Source organism: Cyclopterus lumpus, chromosome 7 (genome assembly GCF_009769545.1).
Source record: "Cyclopterus lumpus isolate fCycLum1 chromosome 7, fCycLum1.pri, whole genome shotgun sequence".
NCBI lineage: Eukaryota > Metazoa > Chordata > Actinopteri > Perciformes > Cyclopteridae > Cyclopterus > Cyclopterus lumpus.
In genome coordinates this window covers 14,953,540-14,971,624 of record NC_046972.1, presented here as the reverse complement: position 1 = coordinate 14,971,624, position 18,085 = coordinate 14,953,540, and the positions used below count along the sequence as shown (strand labels likewise).

General features: G+C 38.5%; 1 protein-coding gene across 1 annotated transcript; it reads right to left on the bottom strand.

Moving 5' to 3' along the window:
• Nucleotides 1-10,547: 10,547 nt before the first annotated feature.
• On the bottom strand, nt 10,548-17,979 carry commd7 (COMM domain containing 7). The gene is made up of 10 exons (XM_034537859.1): nt 17,848-17,979; nt 17,367-17,550; nt 16,113-16,166; nt 15,885-15,987; nt 14,678-14,734; nt 14,441-14,478; nt 13,599-13,689; nt 12,120-12,169; nt 11,955-12,003; nt 10,548-10,846 (listed from the first exon to the last, which is right to left on the bottom strand). Exons 2-10 carry the CDS (start codon nt 17,514-17,516, stop codon nt 10,770-10,772), a joined length of 669 nt encoding a protein of 222 aa, XP_034393750.1. The 5' UTR covers nt 17,517-17,550; nt 17,848-17,979; the 3' UTR covers nt 10,548-10,769.
• Nucleotides 17,980-18,085: the final 106 nt, after the last annotated feature.

The window sequence follows — 18,085 nt, the reverse complement described above, 5'->3', positions numbered from 1 at the left end:
ACCGACAAATAGGGTAGAAGGTCAGAATCACCGCATTTCCGCTCTTTACTGATAGAGTTGACTACTTTTCACTGTCAGCTCAGTTCAGCTTAGATGGCACACTTGATTACTACAAATAACAAGTTACAATGTTTCTCTCCACTGGACAAATACGTTTTGGTTATTCATTTCTATGTAACAGGTGAACACGTAATGAAATAAAGCCATATATCAGAACTTGAGTTAAATACTAGACAGAGAGAAGGACTCAGGTCTGCGACGTGGACACAAAGTGCCTTGAGATTTTACTTTACTTTTTTTTACTTTGGTAGTTAATAACAATTTTTCGTCATTACATCAGTACAACATTGTACGCACTATCGATGCTAAGTTACCAGCTGCAATTTCTACGCTCCTCTCGGACAGCCTGCAGATACACACACCCGTTCACACCGCTGCAGTGCCCACTTGGCCCCGCCTCCTCGCACTCACTGACAGACATAGAAGAGGGTCACACTGTATGATAAAGAGACAACAAATGCAAAAGAGATTACTTCAATGTCATTAACGTGACACACTTCAACACGCAAGCAGAGATGTTAATTATTCAATTAAAATAAATAAATAAATTAAATTAAATAGCACTTTTTCCACTGAAAAACTAATATTGTAATTGTTTAGTCTATAACAATGTGAAAATTGTTGAATTCCAGAGATATAAAACTGAGAAAAAGCAGCAACCGGAAATTTGCTTGACAAATTATTGTTGCAATTAAGTTTCTGCCAATCATCAACTTAGATTTCAGCTCTAAATTTAAACAAAACTAGTACTAAACTAGTACTATCAGTGTCTCTTCGACATGATGTTACACAACATAAGATTTTCTGCTGAAAAAGTGCTCATTATTTCATTCCTAATCAATCCTCCAACATGGTAATGTGACATCCATGAACACTGATAAAGGTATGGTTATTAGTCAGTTCCTCTCTCTTTCATTTATATAATTCTGTGTCTATTTCCTCCTCTAAATAAAAAGGTCAGAAAGGTCTGTTTTGTTTCTCACATCCTACTTTGGATTTTCTCACTTGAATCATGGTGCACAGTAAACATCCAATATCTGTACACAAAAGAGCAGCTTTCAAATACTGAGCTGTATCTCCTGTGGTACTATCTATAAATAAATAAATATATATTAGTTATTGCATATACATATTTCCAACAAGCTCAAAACAAGTCTGCTGGCGAGTCCTAAAAACCTGGACATTACTCAGCGTTTCTTTTGGTTAGATGCCTGAAATAAGGTCTGTGGTTAACACAAGATTGAAAGATGTTCAAGTTTTGTCCCACTAATGAATACTGAAGCTTGTATGTGTCTCAAAATGTTGCTAACAAGTGGCTAAATGAGACAACTAAACGTCATCACACCAAACACCAGACTGCCTTCCGCTTAGTGTTCATGACGTAACGTCATGCGACTGTGGTGTCGTTTGTTTACAGTCAAAGTTAGATTTTGACTTGTGGCGATTTCAGTTATGTTTAAAACAATCATTAAAATGGTGTTCATTTGTGACGGTTTATCTTGCTGAACAAAACGTAGGTATCATAAACGTTGGTTTGTCACAGAGCTTATTTTCTGCATGAATTCAAATTCCAACAGAAAAATTGCATTAGCTTTTCGTTGAGGGAACCAGTGCGATACAAACTTCTTAGTTTGGCATCCAAAAATACTTCATCCCTTTAGCGCTCTATTGCCTATCAGACAAGGATTGTTAGGATTTTTAAAAATATTTTTTTTATGGAACCAGCTTCCACTTTCAGTCCAGGAGGCAGACACAGTCACCTCATTTAAGAATAGACTTAAGACTTTCCTCTTTAATAGTGCTTATAGTTAGGGCTGAATCAGGTTTGCCCTGGTCGAGCTCCTAGATATGCTGCTATAGGCTTATAGGCTGCTGGGGGATGTTTTAGGATACACTGAGCACCTATCTCCTCTTCTCTCTACTTATTGATGAATTTACATCTCTCTTCACGTCTCATAGGGTCCATTGGACCTGGAGGTGTCTGATGCCTGGTGAGCCGGCCTCCTGCGTTGGCCCTGTTGATCGCCCCGCCCCCTCCTCTCTACCTCCTTCTGTTTCATGGATTGGAGTTCCATTAATACATTGTCATATTCATGTAATGTGTTTATGTAACTTTGTAATGCTGTTCATTCTGTACACATGACATCTATTGCATCTGTCCATCCGGGGAGAGGGATCCTCCTCTGTTGCTCTCCTGAAGGTTTCTTCCCCTTTTTCCCTGTGAAAGGTTATTTTTGGGGAGTTTTTCCTGATTTGATGTGAGGTCCTGGGACAGGGATGTCGTATGTGTACAGATTGTAAAGCCCTCTGAGGCAAATTTGTCATTTGTGATATTGGGCTATACAAAATAAACTGAATTGAATTGAATTGAATTATATTAGTTAAGTGAACTGAGGGGTTACAGACTAACCTGTAGCATTGAGTCACCGGTTAAACACTATGTGGCCTTATCAAAGAAGAGAGTCCATTGCATTGACTGCAAGTTGCTGCTTATAAACTGTTAAACTAGGCTGCAAAACACTACACGCATTTACTAATTAATAATGTGGACAGCTCCACCTAGCACACACACTGACTTTCTCTCACACACATACAGCATACAGCATACAGCATACATATGAATGAATTATGTATGTTAGGGCAGTTATGAGCCGCTATATGTAAAGCGTTTTTCTTTTATCCTGTGGAGACAGTTTTGTGTCCCCAAACGCAACCTGCTGCTGAAGTTGGACTGACCTGCTGTCAACATACAAGTAGCACGATGAATGATACACAGGCATTTAACCAAAACATAGACTTTAACATATTCAAGTTCTAAATCACCTGTTAGAGCAAGTTTCCTTCAGTAAACGGAACTCTCTCTGCTGCCATTCTGTTCTGTTTGAGTGCACAACCACTGCACATATAGTATAGTACATATAGTACACACACCCTCCCACACACATGCACACACACACACACACACACACACACACACACACACACACATTAATGAGCCGCCGTATGTAAAGCATGTTTATTAATCTTATGGAGACTGTTAAGCGTACGCTGCAAGGATTCCTTGCAGCTGTTAACACACGCATCACACACACACACACACACACACACACACACACACACACACAAAACAGAATCAACATGTCTACAGTACAAAGAATTGTTAGTCTAATATTTTGTATTTTTTCTTGTCATTCATCAAGATATAGACTACATATTTAGAAGTGACTTTGCGCCCAAAATATTGGTTGTAGTTGTCAGTTGGAGCTATTAGATTGCATGCAATTCAATTACAAATACAACAGGTCACAGTTTAACCATGAGGTGGTTCCAAAAACTGTAATTGACACTTAAAATTGACAATACTAGGAAGAATTTTAACAATCCCCTTTGTATTCAGATTAAATATTTAAAAAATGTGGCTTTAGGAAAAAGGTCAATAGTGGTTATCACAAATGTATGACATCTTATAAACCAAATGAATAACAACCGATCAGATTTATAGTGAATGTAATTGTCAGTTGCAGCCCCAAGTATATTATGAATACAACACAATCATTCTTTTTGTGACAGTAACACATGTGACACATTTCACAAAACATTTTGTAGTGTTTCAATTTCAGTGGCACATTACTACAGTAATGCAGTTTTTTACCAAATTGACCAACATGCAAATTCTGACCGTACTAAATAGGGTTAAGAAGATCTAAAACAGTAGTAGTGAACATAATTACAACACAGTTTAACCTGGTAACACTTTATACAACTTTATCTGGCTTAACTTGTTATTGTTTTCACATTTAATGATTAATACTTGACCCTACATCATTCTGGTCTATTTGGGATGGAAAAACAGCATATTTTCTGACAGGATTACAATTGTATTCACCAGAAATATACAGTCTGCTGTACATTTGTGGTTACTGTGTTAATTGTTACCCGTTAATTACTGTGTGTTTACTACTAATTACTAATGTTTTTTACAGTAAGTTACTTGTGAATTGCTGCCTGTTAATTACTGTGTAACAGTGCAACTATTTTTCCTTTCATTTAAGTTATATGTAATTTTTCTTTTCTGGTTAGATCAAGTGTCCCTGCCACGACTGTATATTTGAATGTTTCTCATTAATCAACACCACCATCTTGTGGCAAGAGGCATGATGTGGCTCAACTGAAAGCTATTGAGCCTGTATTCATTCATCTCAGCTTGTGAGTGACTCTAATTGTATTTCACTGGTAACTTTGGAGGATTTATTTGAAATCCTGTGTGAAGTAATCCTTTTGGTTCTATCTCTTTACGCTCTTCAAAGCACTCTTTTTTAAAAGGATCAATGCTTGAATGAATGATGACTCGCCTCTATTTAATGACATTGTCTCATCCCTCTCTGTTTACCTCCTGCAGACGGCGGAGCAGCGTGTGTTTACATTCACATTCACAGGACAAGTCATTTTCAGATTATTCATTCTGAGTTTGTATAAAACAGTATGTGGTTCTGACTGAAAGAGTGTTAGTGTTTATATTAGCGGGTTGTCTGTGAATAAATTATCACTTAGCTGACAGCATGATCCACACACACACACACACACTGAGGCATGCATGCAGTCATTCACACACACAAACAAACATATCCAAAATCACAGCGGTGTTTCTTCAGCTACTGATTGCACTTAGTCACAATTGAGTGAAAAAGACAGAGAGGGAGGACAGTAAAACTAAATTAAAACAAGCATCGTGGGTGGATCAGAAACAGGTTTGATTATTAATGTCTGTCTCACACACACGAACACACACAGCCGTATTCTCCACAGGCAAAGAAAAGACTTCCTGGTCAAAAAACAACAACCCGGAGCTGTTGTATCTGAAACTGATACTTTCTATTTAGTATGCTAAAACCAGATGTGAATTATTTTAATATGTCCAAAACTATAGAGTTAAACCAATAGCACACAATTTGCATAATATTTTCTTTGAAATATTACAGTATGGAAACACAGGACACCAGACCAGCATGAATATGCTGTGACAAGAATGTTAATAACAGACAGAGCGGACAGCTCTGCAACATCATTAAGGATTCAATGTAAATTAAAATATCAGATTGTGTGTATGCGTGTGTGTGTGTTTATGTGTGCGTGTGTGTTTGGGAGGCATGTGGCATTGGCCAGTGGAGAGTGGAGGGGGCCACATTGAGATAATGTTATCCATGTGTGTGTGTGTGTGTGTACATGTGTGTATGTGTGTGTGAGTGTATGTATGTATGTGTGTGCGTGTATCATTGGGACAGGCCCACTGTGGCTGGATTGCCACACAATAGGATAGGTATCGTTGCCAAGGTAACCCCGTCAGCCCAAGCAACCGTGGCAACTGGTAGCTAAGTAACAGAAACCCAGAAACAAAATGGAGAAGGGGGATGGATAGGTACATCAAAAAGGGTGAAATTATAGGCTGCCAAGTGTGTGTGTTTGAGTGGATAGGAAGGGGGCGGGGTTATTAGAATGATGATGCTGTACATCCAAATTTACCTCTAAAAACTGGAGCCCCTTCCTCCAGGGCAGAGGAGTGTGCGTCCTGCCCAGATAACAACTTCTCTGTCTAGCCGGGCCAACAGCTGGTTGGCCCATTGGTCCGACCCTCCCACACACTCCCAGAGTCTGTTACTGCGTGTGTCAGTGTTTGTATGACAGTTTCCTTGTTTTCAGAGTGTTGGACAGGAAGACATTAATTACCATCCAGAGAGAAATAAAAAAAAGTGTTCTCAGTAAATCCACATTACAGAGAACTGTATGAGTGGAGACGAGGGCATACTCTTATCGCCAAAATGCACACATGTACAAACACACTTGACAATGCCATTTACTTCCTTTCACTCTGTACAGCCAAGTGGTTCATCTCCTGTACAGCAGAGCGTGGTTTAAATCAGGTGCTCCCCACTATCTGAGCCTGCCTAATGCTTCTATATATATATATATATATATATATATATATATATATATATATATATATAGCGTCCCCGCGACCCTAATGAGGATAAGCTGTATTGAAAATGGATGGATGGATATATATATATATATATATATATATATATATATATATATATATATATATATATATATAATATGGCATTAATCTTTGGTCTTCAAAATAAGGTTTGCTGGACTGCCGAGCAGTGATAGAAGATTTATTCAAATCCTTCACTTCCTTCAAGTAGCACCCTGTGAAAATACTCAACTCCAAGTCAAATTCCTCCATTCAAAACTTTACTGAAGTAAAATGATGACAGTAGTATTCAGCAAAATGTGCTTAGAGTATAAAAAGTAAGTATTTATTATGAAGTAAAATGTTCCCTGTCAGTGTTTTACTTTTATATATGATGCTTCTTGACTAATAATCCTTCTGCATTCATTTTTATGCTTCATTTTACTGTTGTAAATATACAAAGTTGTGCTAATTTTAACTTGGTTACATACTGTTGGGTAGTTTAATTTACAGTAAAGCCTCATAACTCATCATAATCTATAAAGTCATCATGTTTTTGTAAATTCGCTGTCCTATGATATTCACATATCTCTTATTTTTATCAGCCCAGTTTATAGCTTTGTAGCATGTGATTCAAGAGGTTTTTCAAATAGTTTTTTTTAGTTTATGAAGTAGGATCATTTTCTCAATCCGTAAAGGAAAGTTTATCACAAACATACAAAATTAACACATGTGGAGTTTTCACTGGACAGAAAGGGGACCAAGAAGAGTTATCTGAAGTAACTAAAACCCTCAGAAAAATGTAGTGGAGTAAAATGCACAATACTTGCCTCTTAAGTACCTCAAATGTTATCATTAAAGACCCACAGTACTTCAGAAAATATACTTAGTTACATACCAGCACTGCTGCCAACCATTAACTGCATGTGTGTTAAGAAAATGTAGATCACTACTTTCAGTTTAGGCATTGAGACTCTGTTGACTATTATCCATCTATATTATGTTGCAGCTCAGCGGATATTTGATTGATAGATATCAATCAAATAGATTAAAAAACACAAAGTAAACAAAGAATTGTTGTGTTTTTGTTAACTGAGAAAAAGGCTTTTCTATCTACATGTGGAGCGGGTCCACTTCCAGGGATTCCGCCATGTTGCACCGAAATGTTTCTACAGCAGCCCAGAACGAACAACCCAAACACATTTACACGCACACACAAGTACAAACACACAACAATAAGTCAGCATACAGAGCAAAGGCCTAAAGGCCAAAAGACACTGAAGTGAACCAGGTGAAGTGAAATCATTCCAGCTGACGACAACTTTGCTAGTTTCTGTTAGTGTCCTATGAAATATCCCGGCTCTGGCCACAGTCTCTCATCCATCACCGCTATATTTACAGAAGCACAGCACGAAAGCTCAGCCAATTTACAACATATAAAACCCAAATCCAATTGCATCAAGATATCCACCATCCTGAGGTGTAGCCAGGATTTACAAAACAATGCCCTGAGGTGACATTATTCACCGAACAGCCAAATGTAGGCTAAAATTCCACAATGTTACAATTCAGATTCTCAAATAATGTGTAAGCATTTTTAAAACCTCGATATTAATCCAAAGAGATATTTTGAAGCATCTATCCCCTGTCAGTCCATATTAATGCAGCTCCATGGAAAACTACCCGGTTTTACTCTACTTCTCACACTTCTCACGCTGCAGGGCTTTGTGATGCTGATAAAGATTAGATTCTTCTTCCTCTGGTTTCTAGTTGTGGGAAAGAGATATTGAGGTTCATAGATAACAAAACCATTCATGACTAACCGTATAAGCAACAAAGAGCATGTAGATACAGAACCAGTATAACCAGTACAAGTATATACACAGGCCACGTAAAACAGTGCGACGACCTTGTGAAAAAATAACTTTTATCACAAACAATTAACGTAATAATGTTTGGACGTCCATCCTCAGCATTGAGTACAGGGGAACATAACTGTTCCACAAAGTTACATATTATACATGGATTATATGGTGTTATAAAACAGGTAGGGTTTTTTAAAGGGATGCTTGTACCCTAACTAATACTTCTGCTTTACTACTTCAGCTTGTAAAACTATTTACCACGGGGCAAAAAAAGTAGTCCCTTGTCATTCTGGACTTGCACACTTTCATTTGACAGCTGTGCACTATTGGGGTTAGTTTGCATAAACTTCCTCTTCCTACTGTAGGTCCAACGGTAATACACACACACACACACACACACACACACACACACACACACACACACACACACACACACACACACACACACACACACACACACACACACACACACACACACACACACACACACACACACACACACACACACACACACACACACACACACTTCTCCTTTAACTTCAAACTCTCTTTGTCCAAACACTCTTTCCTTAAAAAGCCTGTGGTTATTCCCCACTGGGAAAAGACAGACACATAGATACAAAGAAAAAACACAAATGGGTGTAGTTAAGCATCTCTTCTCATTTTTAAATAAAACACTTTGTTTCAGCTGAAAACCAATGTGTATGGCTCTTTAGTTGCCTTGTTGATGCATTCAAGCCCACATCTAAGTACATATCATTTTAATTCTACATAGTGTGTTATAAATATCCATAGTGACTGCTTTCAACTGTCTGAAACCCAAAATGTAATTTTGCTCTTGGCTGATCTGGAGGCAGTATTCATCATGAAACCAACTACGCCTCCCTCGCTCCGTTCCTCCTGTAAAACCAAATGTCTCTTAACTCTGCAGCAGTGTTGCCAGAATGCTTTGTATGCTCAACAGCAATATCGTTTTCCAGAAGTCATGGTCTGTGGATTATCTTGAGTCATGATTTCATGTTGTAACATGTTGGGAAGGAAAAGGCAGCATGAACGCAAAGAGAGGGAGGGCAGGGGAGAGGAGGATGAATCACACTCCAGGATAAAGTGAAAGAATGTGAAGGTTAAGATAAGAATGAGACAACAAAGGGGAGAACCCTGAGAGGAGTCAGAGAGAAACCAGGAATTTCCATACGTGCACGGTTTCACTATAAAAAGGAACATGAAGTGGACAGGTATTTACAAACAGTCTTGTAGCGCCCAATAATGTAATGATTTACTGAACATGTAATGCAATTTGCACTTAACCTAATCAAAAATGTATTAAAAACCCAATAGAGTAATAACTTGACCAAAGGTCTAATGCTGAGGCGGCCAAACTATGGCCCCCTGCCCGTAGTTTGGCCGCCTCAGCATTAGACCTTTGGTCAAGTTATTACTCTAGATAAACTAGCCCATGGCTTGAGCATAACGGTGCTAACAGTGCTAACAGTGCAAACTATGGCAAAAGTGCTGACAGAGCGAGCCGTGTTTTCCTTGAGGGGAACCGCAGGGTGGGCGCTATGCTACTGTGACGACAACATTGGTCAGGACGGGTTTATCAGCTGTAACTGTTGTATCAGACACATTACTCACTCATCACAAAACATCCAGCACTCAATAAACACTATTCAAGGCAGACTGATATCAGGAAACACATTGTATGTGGTATTCCCTCCACAATATAACAATACATGGACCTCTTGAAAACCAAATATACTAAGTGAGATTATTAACATAATTGACTATATTCCTGCAAATGTTGTCTTGTAATAATACACTAATATACCTTATGTTACACTAAGCGAATGTCACATTTTGATTTAAAGGTGGAAAGGATAATTGGATTTTGACATGAAAATACAAAGAAATGTATTTAATTTTGTGGCATATAATGTTAAATAGATGCAAAATATGACCGAGGATTCGATCTAAAAGGGTTAAAGAGGTATTTTTATAATTTCTTTAAGTATCCGACAAGGCCAATAACCCTGAGATAAAAGCGGAGGTAATAACTACAGTATATCAGAAAAGAAATGTTGATGCTGACTAGTAGACACACGTACAACCAAGACACTCACTCCTCTGAAATCTGCCTCGAGGTTCAGAGGAATCAGTGTGTGGTATTTATTGCTTTTCATGCTTACATTGCCACTTACCTTCAGTGGTGGAAGTATATTTTGAGAATTAAATTTTATTACCATTAATTATAACATTATATTGTTACTGGCCCACTTACGGTTGGACATAAATAGTTTTGTTATCTATGTATGTATATTTCTGTAAATGTAAGCAATGTTCTTTTCTAATCCCATAATTATTCAAGCGAAGAAACAACAGCAGCACTGAACTTGATCAAACAGGTCTGGGTGAAGTTGAGATCATTTCTCTCTTTCTTTTACAAATTGTTTTGGGGATCCAGATGCTAAACACAAGGCACGTTAAGAATAAGAGGAAGTATCAATGAAAAATTAGACTTAATTCTCACATCAGTTCTCAAAAAAACAACTTCCTTTGCAAACACACAAGAAAAAGAAACAAGAAAAAGAAAAAGAAAAAGAAACCCCATGACAGGAATGTCCCACATAAATCAAAGTTGAGAGAACAGCTCAGAGTGCAAGTGTTTTCTTTTTTATTCATGTTTATATGAGGAGAAATGTCTGACAGCTTCAGTCAGTGTCACACAAAGACACACATGATGTAATACATAACACACACTACCCTGCAGTTACAGCCAACACACACAGTCTTACTTGCACACAAACAAACAGTCTCTCTCCCACACACACAGTCACACACAGTCTCACAGTCTCACACACACACACACACGCTCAGCTGAAACACTCCATGCTGGCTTTGGCTCTCTCCATCTCGTGTAGGAAGTTGTAAAACTGTGGAAGCGTCAATTCTGGAAGAGATGAGGGAAGAAAACAGGAAACAGTTAGTGGATAACACTGACTGAGAACTACTATATTACACTACAAAACAAGAAAGATTAAAGATAGTTTTCCTACTCCCTTTCACACATTGGTATAAACAACAAGGTGTCAAACTATTTTAATCCTGCTTCATGTTAGTATGCATCTCTTTAAAGGGAATCATTATCTGGACTTTACATGTCTGCATTGCTGGGAATAAACAGGAGAAATGCTGAATAGTTAACATTATCAGTGATCTCCAACATAGATTAAAACATGTATAGCACCATTCTTAAAAGAAAGTGCTTTACATTAAAAAGGGAAAATGCACAAATAATTAATATAAAAACAGGGATAGAATACCACAATTTGTACAGGACACCTCACATTGATAAACATCTGTCAGCTGTGAATCAAACAGATCACCGAAGCATTGACCACTGAATCTAAATAGGCAATTTGAGCTAACAGCTGGGTTTCCTTCTCGGGACGATGAACATTTACCACGCGTTACTTTTTTGTGCAGTTCAAAGCCACAAAAACAAATCCCCATGTTGATCTCCTCTTAAGCTCCCAGTCATCCGGTTTCTCTCTCCCCATCTTATTTATTTGTATGCACTGTAATGTTGCTCTGTCTGTAAACATAATGACGGCATGGTGTAGTGGTGAGCCCTGCCGCCTCTCATTGATTGTTATTATTGTGTCCATCTAGGTGAAGCTGCCTTTTCTCGCTCACTGATTCTGCACTCCTGCTGCTGATAGTAAACGTTCCGCTTTTGTTAAGACAGCAGCACATGTTTAAATGTCCGTATCGTAAAAAAGGAACCTGTCTACCTGATTCACCTCACAAGATGGTTTTAAATATTTCAACAACTTCCGCTATACTTCATCTTCTGCCCCATGTATATAACTGTAGAAGCAGTTGCAGTTAATGCATCTGCTGTGCGTCTTGATTCAAATGTTCATTCATGCTTCTTCACTCATCTGGATCTGACATGTTGAGATCCAGTTCGGCAGGACGTTATTGCCACAACAATATATTATGTGAACAGACGTTTTCGGAGCTGCTTTTGTTAGTAAAAACACACAGTCGCTCACCCATGTAGACATTTTCAGTGGAAATCCCCTTTTTGACCACCAGCTTCAACTGCAGGAGGACAAAAAAACTGTGTTCAACCAAACAGAACAAAAGAGCTGTGTAATTGTGTGTGTGTGTGTGTGTGTGTGTGTGTGTGAGAGAGAGTTTGTGTAGAGCTTTCAAACCTGCAGAAAGATGTTGCCTACTTTCTGTATTTCACTGGTGCCAACAGTCACTGTGAGGGTCAGAAAACACACCACGATACTTAGATCGAGTGATCAATTAAAAGCAAACAAAAATACATTATTGCTTTTTTTTTACACTTCATAGGGGAAATTGAAGTTTGATTTTTAAAACATTTTCTTAAAGTTTGAGTGACAACTCAAGGCTTCATTGATTGATATTTGTAAAAAGATTTAAAAAGAATACAAATACAGAGGATGTAGAATTGAATACAGCTTAGTATATTATAAATGTCAATAAATGTTGGGTTTTTTTGTAGTATATTGCTACTTTTGGTCAAGGATTTTAGTTACATGTTCTTTCCTAATTCTCTCCCATATTGTCCTGTAATTTCACAGCTGTTGGGTATCAAATGTAGGTAATATTGAATCAGAATATGTGGAATGTGAAATGTGACAAACCCACAGATAATTATCATTGACTCTGTAGCTCTGCAGAAGTATGTTGTGTATTTTAGCACAATGTTTGGGTTTTAAGGCCCATGTACTGTGGAGTTCAGCCACTGTACTCTACCTGCTCAGCAGCAAACAGCAGGCGGACACAGTTAGAGACTAACCGCTGATGAAAGTGGAGCATGAAGCAGCTAAAGAGCCAGATGTTTTTCTCAGGAGGCCAAACAGGAGGCCTTTGGTTATGGTATTGTGATACATCACAAACATTACTTTCTCTTTAATTCAAAAGTTTGCATTATAGTTACTAAGCGATATTTCCACTTGACTTTTAAAGTAAAGTCAAATAAACCACAACTGTCCTTCTCTGCCTGATCATAACCTCTGCATTACTTATGATGTTTTCTTAAACATATATACTGTGTGTATACATCTAGCTCATGGATGATTTTGTAGCGAGGCCATACAAAAATAAGAAAGAACTCAAAAGGTCCTGGACTCTTTCTAATGCACTTTATATACATTCAGCATTGTACCAGATGGTCTGTTTGAGGAGCAGCTGGTGAGAAAAGCAGGGCATGTATTGGCTATCAGACACATGCCCGACTGTTTCCAGCTGACTCATTGGCGACATGCAGAGATACAGTCGGTTTACTATGTCAATAATAGCAGTCAAGTAAACTACAGATGGTTGTAGCATAAACCGGCACTTACTGTCCAATCCCCTCTTAAACTGGAGCGCTGCGTCTTTTAACATGAAGATCAGCTCAACAATGACTCCCTGGCTCAGTGTCTTAGCATCACTATTACTTGCAAGTCTTAAGAAGTCAATAGGTTGTATGCATAAACAATGATGCCTGATAGAGACCCATCAGCTGGACACATCTGCTATGTTTGAATGAGCCAGCACAAAGAATTAGAGGGCACAAGCTATGCTAATCGCTGTTAGACTAGACCCTCTGTGTTCATGAATCTCTGCTGGAAGTGTGAGATGAGAGACAACTACAGGGCTCCTAAGTGTGCTTGTTTTACCTCCAAACTTCCACTCCATGTCAACCAGCTTGTTGACCATCAGAGTCTGACCCACAGCGAGTCTCGACAGCGCTGCATAGTGCTCCCCCCACTGCAAAATACAAGAAAAAAGACTCCTGTGCTCATAAAATCCTATCTGCCTTGATAAGAAGGCCATTTATTGACTTTTAAAAGAACAGAGGGCAACAAGATTAATTTGACTCTAAACGATTCATGTACTGGATCATCTTCAGATTATAAATGCTGAATTTCACAGGATCCTGAAATTAATATCAATTTAAGTGTATGCTATATTTTGAATACGTTCACCCCTTTACCTTGCCGTTAGCTCTTTCCGATGAGGAACTGAAGCCCTCACATACATCTTTGCTCACTCCCAGAACGTGGGAGTTGCTGGTCTACCGCTGCCTCGATCGGTCAGTAAGTTTGTGTTTTTGTGCCACTGTGGTGTTTTAAAGGGTTAGTTCGACATCACCAAAGCCACACAGTAAAAGTACTTTTTTCGTCAAAGGAGTCTGTGGCTTTGAAGAGAGCATAGATGGATATAATGGCTTCAGGTCATAGTCAGAAAGGACTAACTGATGGCAAGGTAAAGCAGTGAAAAATATGCTAAATATTGAGTCGGCGTGAACAGATTTCTTCAGGAGGCTCAAATATATTTCAATGCTTCCCCCGTCCACAGCAGTACACTGATTTGTTCCTATGCTGGTACTTCTGTCTGTTTCTCCAAACTGGGGGCGTGCTGACCGCCGTCTACTGCAGGTATACACTGACTATGGATAACTAAACAAATCCAAAATATCTATTTAGCCGTTTTATTTTCCAATAGAGGTGAAGGTTACCTGCTGTGAAAAGTAAGCCGCCTTGTCTTCACTTAGACCTGAGGAATCAACAGATAAAGCAGATTTGGTTTCCTGTGTAAAATGTTCACAATGATGAGTAGAAATGCTGTGAGAGCTAAGTTACATCTGCATAACATGCCGTCATATGAGGACACTATCCAGCTGCTTGACCTAACTTCTGTTTAAAATTGACCCTCTTTATGAGCGACTCCTGTGATAAAGGATTCTGATGTGTACCTAATGTCACAAGGTCTTCTTTGATCTGCTCAGCCGTCAGGTTTTTCTTCATGGCGCCTGAGGAGAGAACAGACAGACTCACCGTCAATGATCCCTGAGCTTGCACGAACCGACGACTTTCTCACAATGCAAAAATTATTGAAAAGGACACACAGAGACCAACATGAGAAGGAACACAGACTATTCTGTAGTAAAAGAATAGTTTGGCATTTTAGGAAATATGTTTATTTGCCTTCTTTCAAAGATTTAGCTGCAAAGATTGATACCAATCTCATATTTATAAGCTAAATGTAAAACTACAGCCGGCAGGTGATTGGTTTAGCTTAGAATAAGGACTGGACGCAGGGGGAACAGGTAGCCTAGCTCTGACCACAGATACAAATCAAAGCATTGTACAGGTTGTATTACATCATGCTACAAGTACAAGTAAATGGTTACATAAGGGTTTATGTGCTGAAACTTGTCGTACTTGCATTTTGGTTTTATACAGATTAAATGAGATATAAGTGCCACTTAGTGAGCTTTAAAAGTATGTATAGGCTTAAGTTACATATTTAGCATCTAGACTGTGGTATTTAACTTTAGGAGATGATTTGCACTTTCTGAAGTAGTTTGGATGAGGTAATTATTCTTAATCTGTATATTACCAAACTCTTTTGACAATAACATTAAAAGCTATCTCAAAGAACACGGGAGTTGCTGCTGCCTCATTGGGTTAGTTTATGTTTTATTGTGTGATTATGGTGAATCCAAACTAACTCTTTAAAAACACAAAAGTCACACAAAACTAACTAACCGATCAAGGCAGTGGTAGAACAACAACTCCTGTGTTGTGCGAGGTCAAAGAAGTCTTGTGACTTTGAAGAGAGCATATAGATAAGGGATTCAGTTCCTCGTCGGACGGTGCTGTCTGGCGGTTCTCTGGTTAACATAATGATCATATGGTAAATGATCCTTACTTATACAGGTGCTTTTATACAGGTGCTTTTTACAGCAGGAACTACCATGCAAGATGCAACCTGCCCATCAGGACTCTAACTAGGGGTTAATTGACTGGCCCAAGGACACATCAACACTAGCAGAGCCGGGGATCATACTGCCGAGCCTCTGATTGAAGGACGAGCCAGTCTAAACCACATATATAAGGCAGGCAAAAAATAAAATGATCTCCATTTATTATGTTTGTACGGATGTGTGTGTTTCCCACCCTGTGGCACCAGGAGGACGCTCTTCATCAGGTTCTTCAGAGGACCAGCACTCATCCCATGTTCCCCTGCAAATTCACCAAGCAGCTGCATGAACCTCTCCGTCTATACACACACACGCACCCCCACACACACACACACACACACACACACACACTTTTACCTCGGTTCAGTTACTATGGTTAATCACTGAGTCCAAAGTCACATCAACATCAGAATTGTGTGCTCACCTCTTTAGGCTCCAGCAGGAACTGGTACAGAATTTCAATCAGACGAAGAAATTGCTGCACAAAATGAAACCATGAATGTCTTTGTTAATGTCTAAATCTGGTTTGTTGGAGAAAATACACTTTAAACAGCTATTTAGAAGAGAAAAGAGTTTCATTAACAAAAATCTCATGTGGGGATATTCTGTCCATGGTTGTATTTCATTGTGTAGTTCAAGCCAAAGGTTTTTTTTGTAAGACTTATACATGTGTTTGTGCATATAGAAACTGTAGTCTGAAAGTCCCTCTATGTATTTCAACACCTAAAGTATATTTTTTATACACACCTTTTTCAGGAATATTTCTGCAGTTGCATATAATACACCCTTCACAAACTACTAAAAAAAGTGTTTTGTCTGAAGATCACAGCAGAGTTGTGTGATTTCCCTCTTCTGAGTGTAATGCACACCTGACAGGTGCATAGGAAAATAAAATAAGCCAAAAGACATGGTTAAAGTCCCAGAATCATCACACTTTTTACTCAAGTACTGTACAATGTTGAGGTACTTGTAAAGTATTTTCATTGTATAATCTTATATACACCTCTCTTCCTCTACATATCAGAGGCAAATATTGTACTTTGAGCTGAACTACATTCATTTGATAACATTAGTTACTTTGAAGATTTTGATTATTGATTGATTATGTATTATTATAGGTTATGTTAACCAGCAGTATAAAGTAATTAAGTATCTTCACCTTTACCAGGTGCAACATAAAAGTGATAAACACACTCAATTTATAATCCAGAAATAAAATGTATGTTATTGGCCCTCATTCATAACGAGTACTTTTACTTCTGGTACTTTAAGTAGCCTACATTTTGATGCTAATGCTTTTGTACTTTTATCGATGAACTATTTGGATTGCAGGACTTTAATGTGTAACTGAGTATTTTCACACCGTGGTATTACTACTTTTACTTAAGTAAACGATCTGAATACTTCTTCCACCACGGACACAGTCTGCTGTCACATGATTCACAAGAGCTATCGGTGTGTTTACTGACAGCTCTGGACAACGAGATAAATCCTGCAAATTAACAACCATGCATCCTTTTTGATTAATCTTTGAAGCCTCAAAAACTATGAAAGCTATTTACAAATACGATCGAAGGAGAATGAAACCTCAGAAATGAGCTGAGTTTAGAATTACAACTCTAACATTAACGTTCACTAAACTGATGCTCTTTAGTCATTAAAAAACTTCTGGACTTACCTGCTCGTTGAGTTTGTTAAGGTTCTGGAAGTCCGTGCTGACAGAATCCGGTAAAACGTCTTTAGTGAAGTGAAGCTGCATCTTTTTTTCTGTAAAACCGTCAGTGCTGCTCTGCTCTTCCTCTCCACTTCCGGGTTCATTCGTGCGCATGCGTGGCCAAGTGCTCTGTCATTACTAATACAGCCTTGAGAGAAATTAAAGAAATTGATTAAATCATTTTAATCGAGTTGTACAATATACATTATTCTGAAATCGGCCATTTTGCATAATAAGCACTTTTACTTTTTAATGCAAATACATTTGTACTTTACTTAAATGCGGATTTTTTAATTGTAACCTAGTATTTTAAGTAACAAATATTAGTACTTCTTCTACCACTGATTATTCACCGACATTGGGAAATGTGTAAAGCAAAACAAAAACTAGTTCCTGTTCACATGTTTAACCTGCGGGGACATAAAATGGGAGTCGACATTCTCACCTGGAAACTCAGCGGCCAATCCGCTGTCACCTCTCCTCCCTGCTGGTCGACTTGAATAACATGAGCCGATCCACAGCGAGGCTCCATCAGTGCACAGTGGGACACACGCAGTGAGCACGAGACGAGAGAGAGAGAGAGAGAGAGAGAGAGAGAGAGAGAGAGAGAGAGAGAGAGAGAGAGAGAGAGAGAGAGAGAGAGAGAGAGAGAGAGAGAGAGAGAGAGAGAGAGAGAGAGAGAG

What these genes read in the sequence shown, in the direction of transcription:
- commd7 (XM_034537859.1), bottom strand. Translation starts at nt 17,516, where the DNA reads ATGCGCACGAATGAACCCGGAAGTGGAGAGGAAGAGCAGAGCAGCACT. An exon ending in TCCTGCTGGAGCCTAAAGAG is followed by an intron (nt 15,988 to 16,112) that starts GTGAGCACACAA and finishes GTGTGTGTATAG; the next exon opens with ACGGAGAGGTTCATGCAGCT. An exon ending in AGAAGACCTTGTGACATTAG is followed by an intron (nt 14,479 to 14,677) that starts GTACACATCAGA and finishes TTGATTCCTCAG; the next exon opens with GTCTAAGTGAAGACAAGGCG.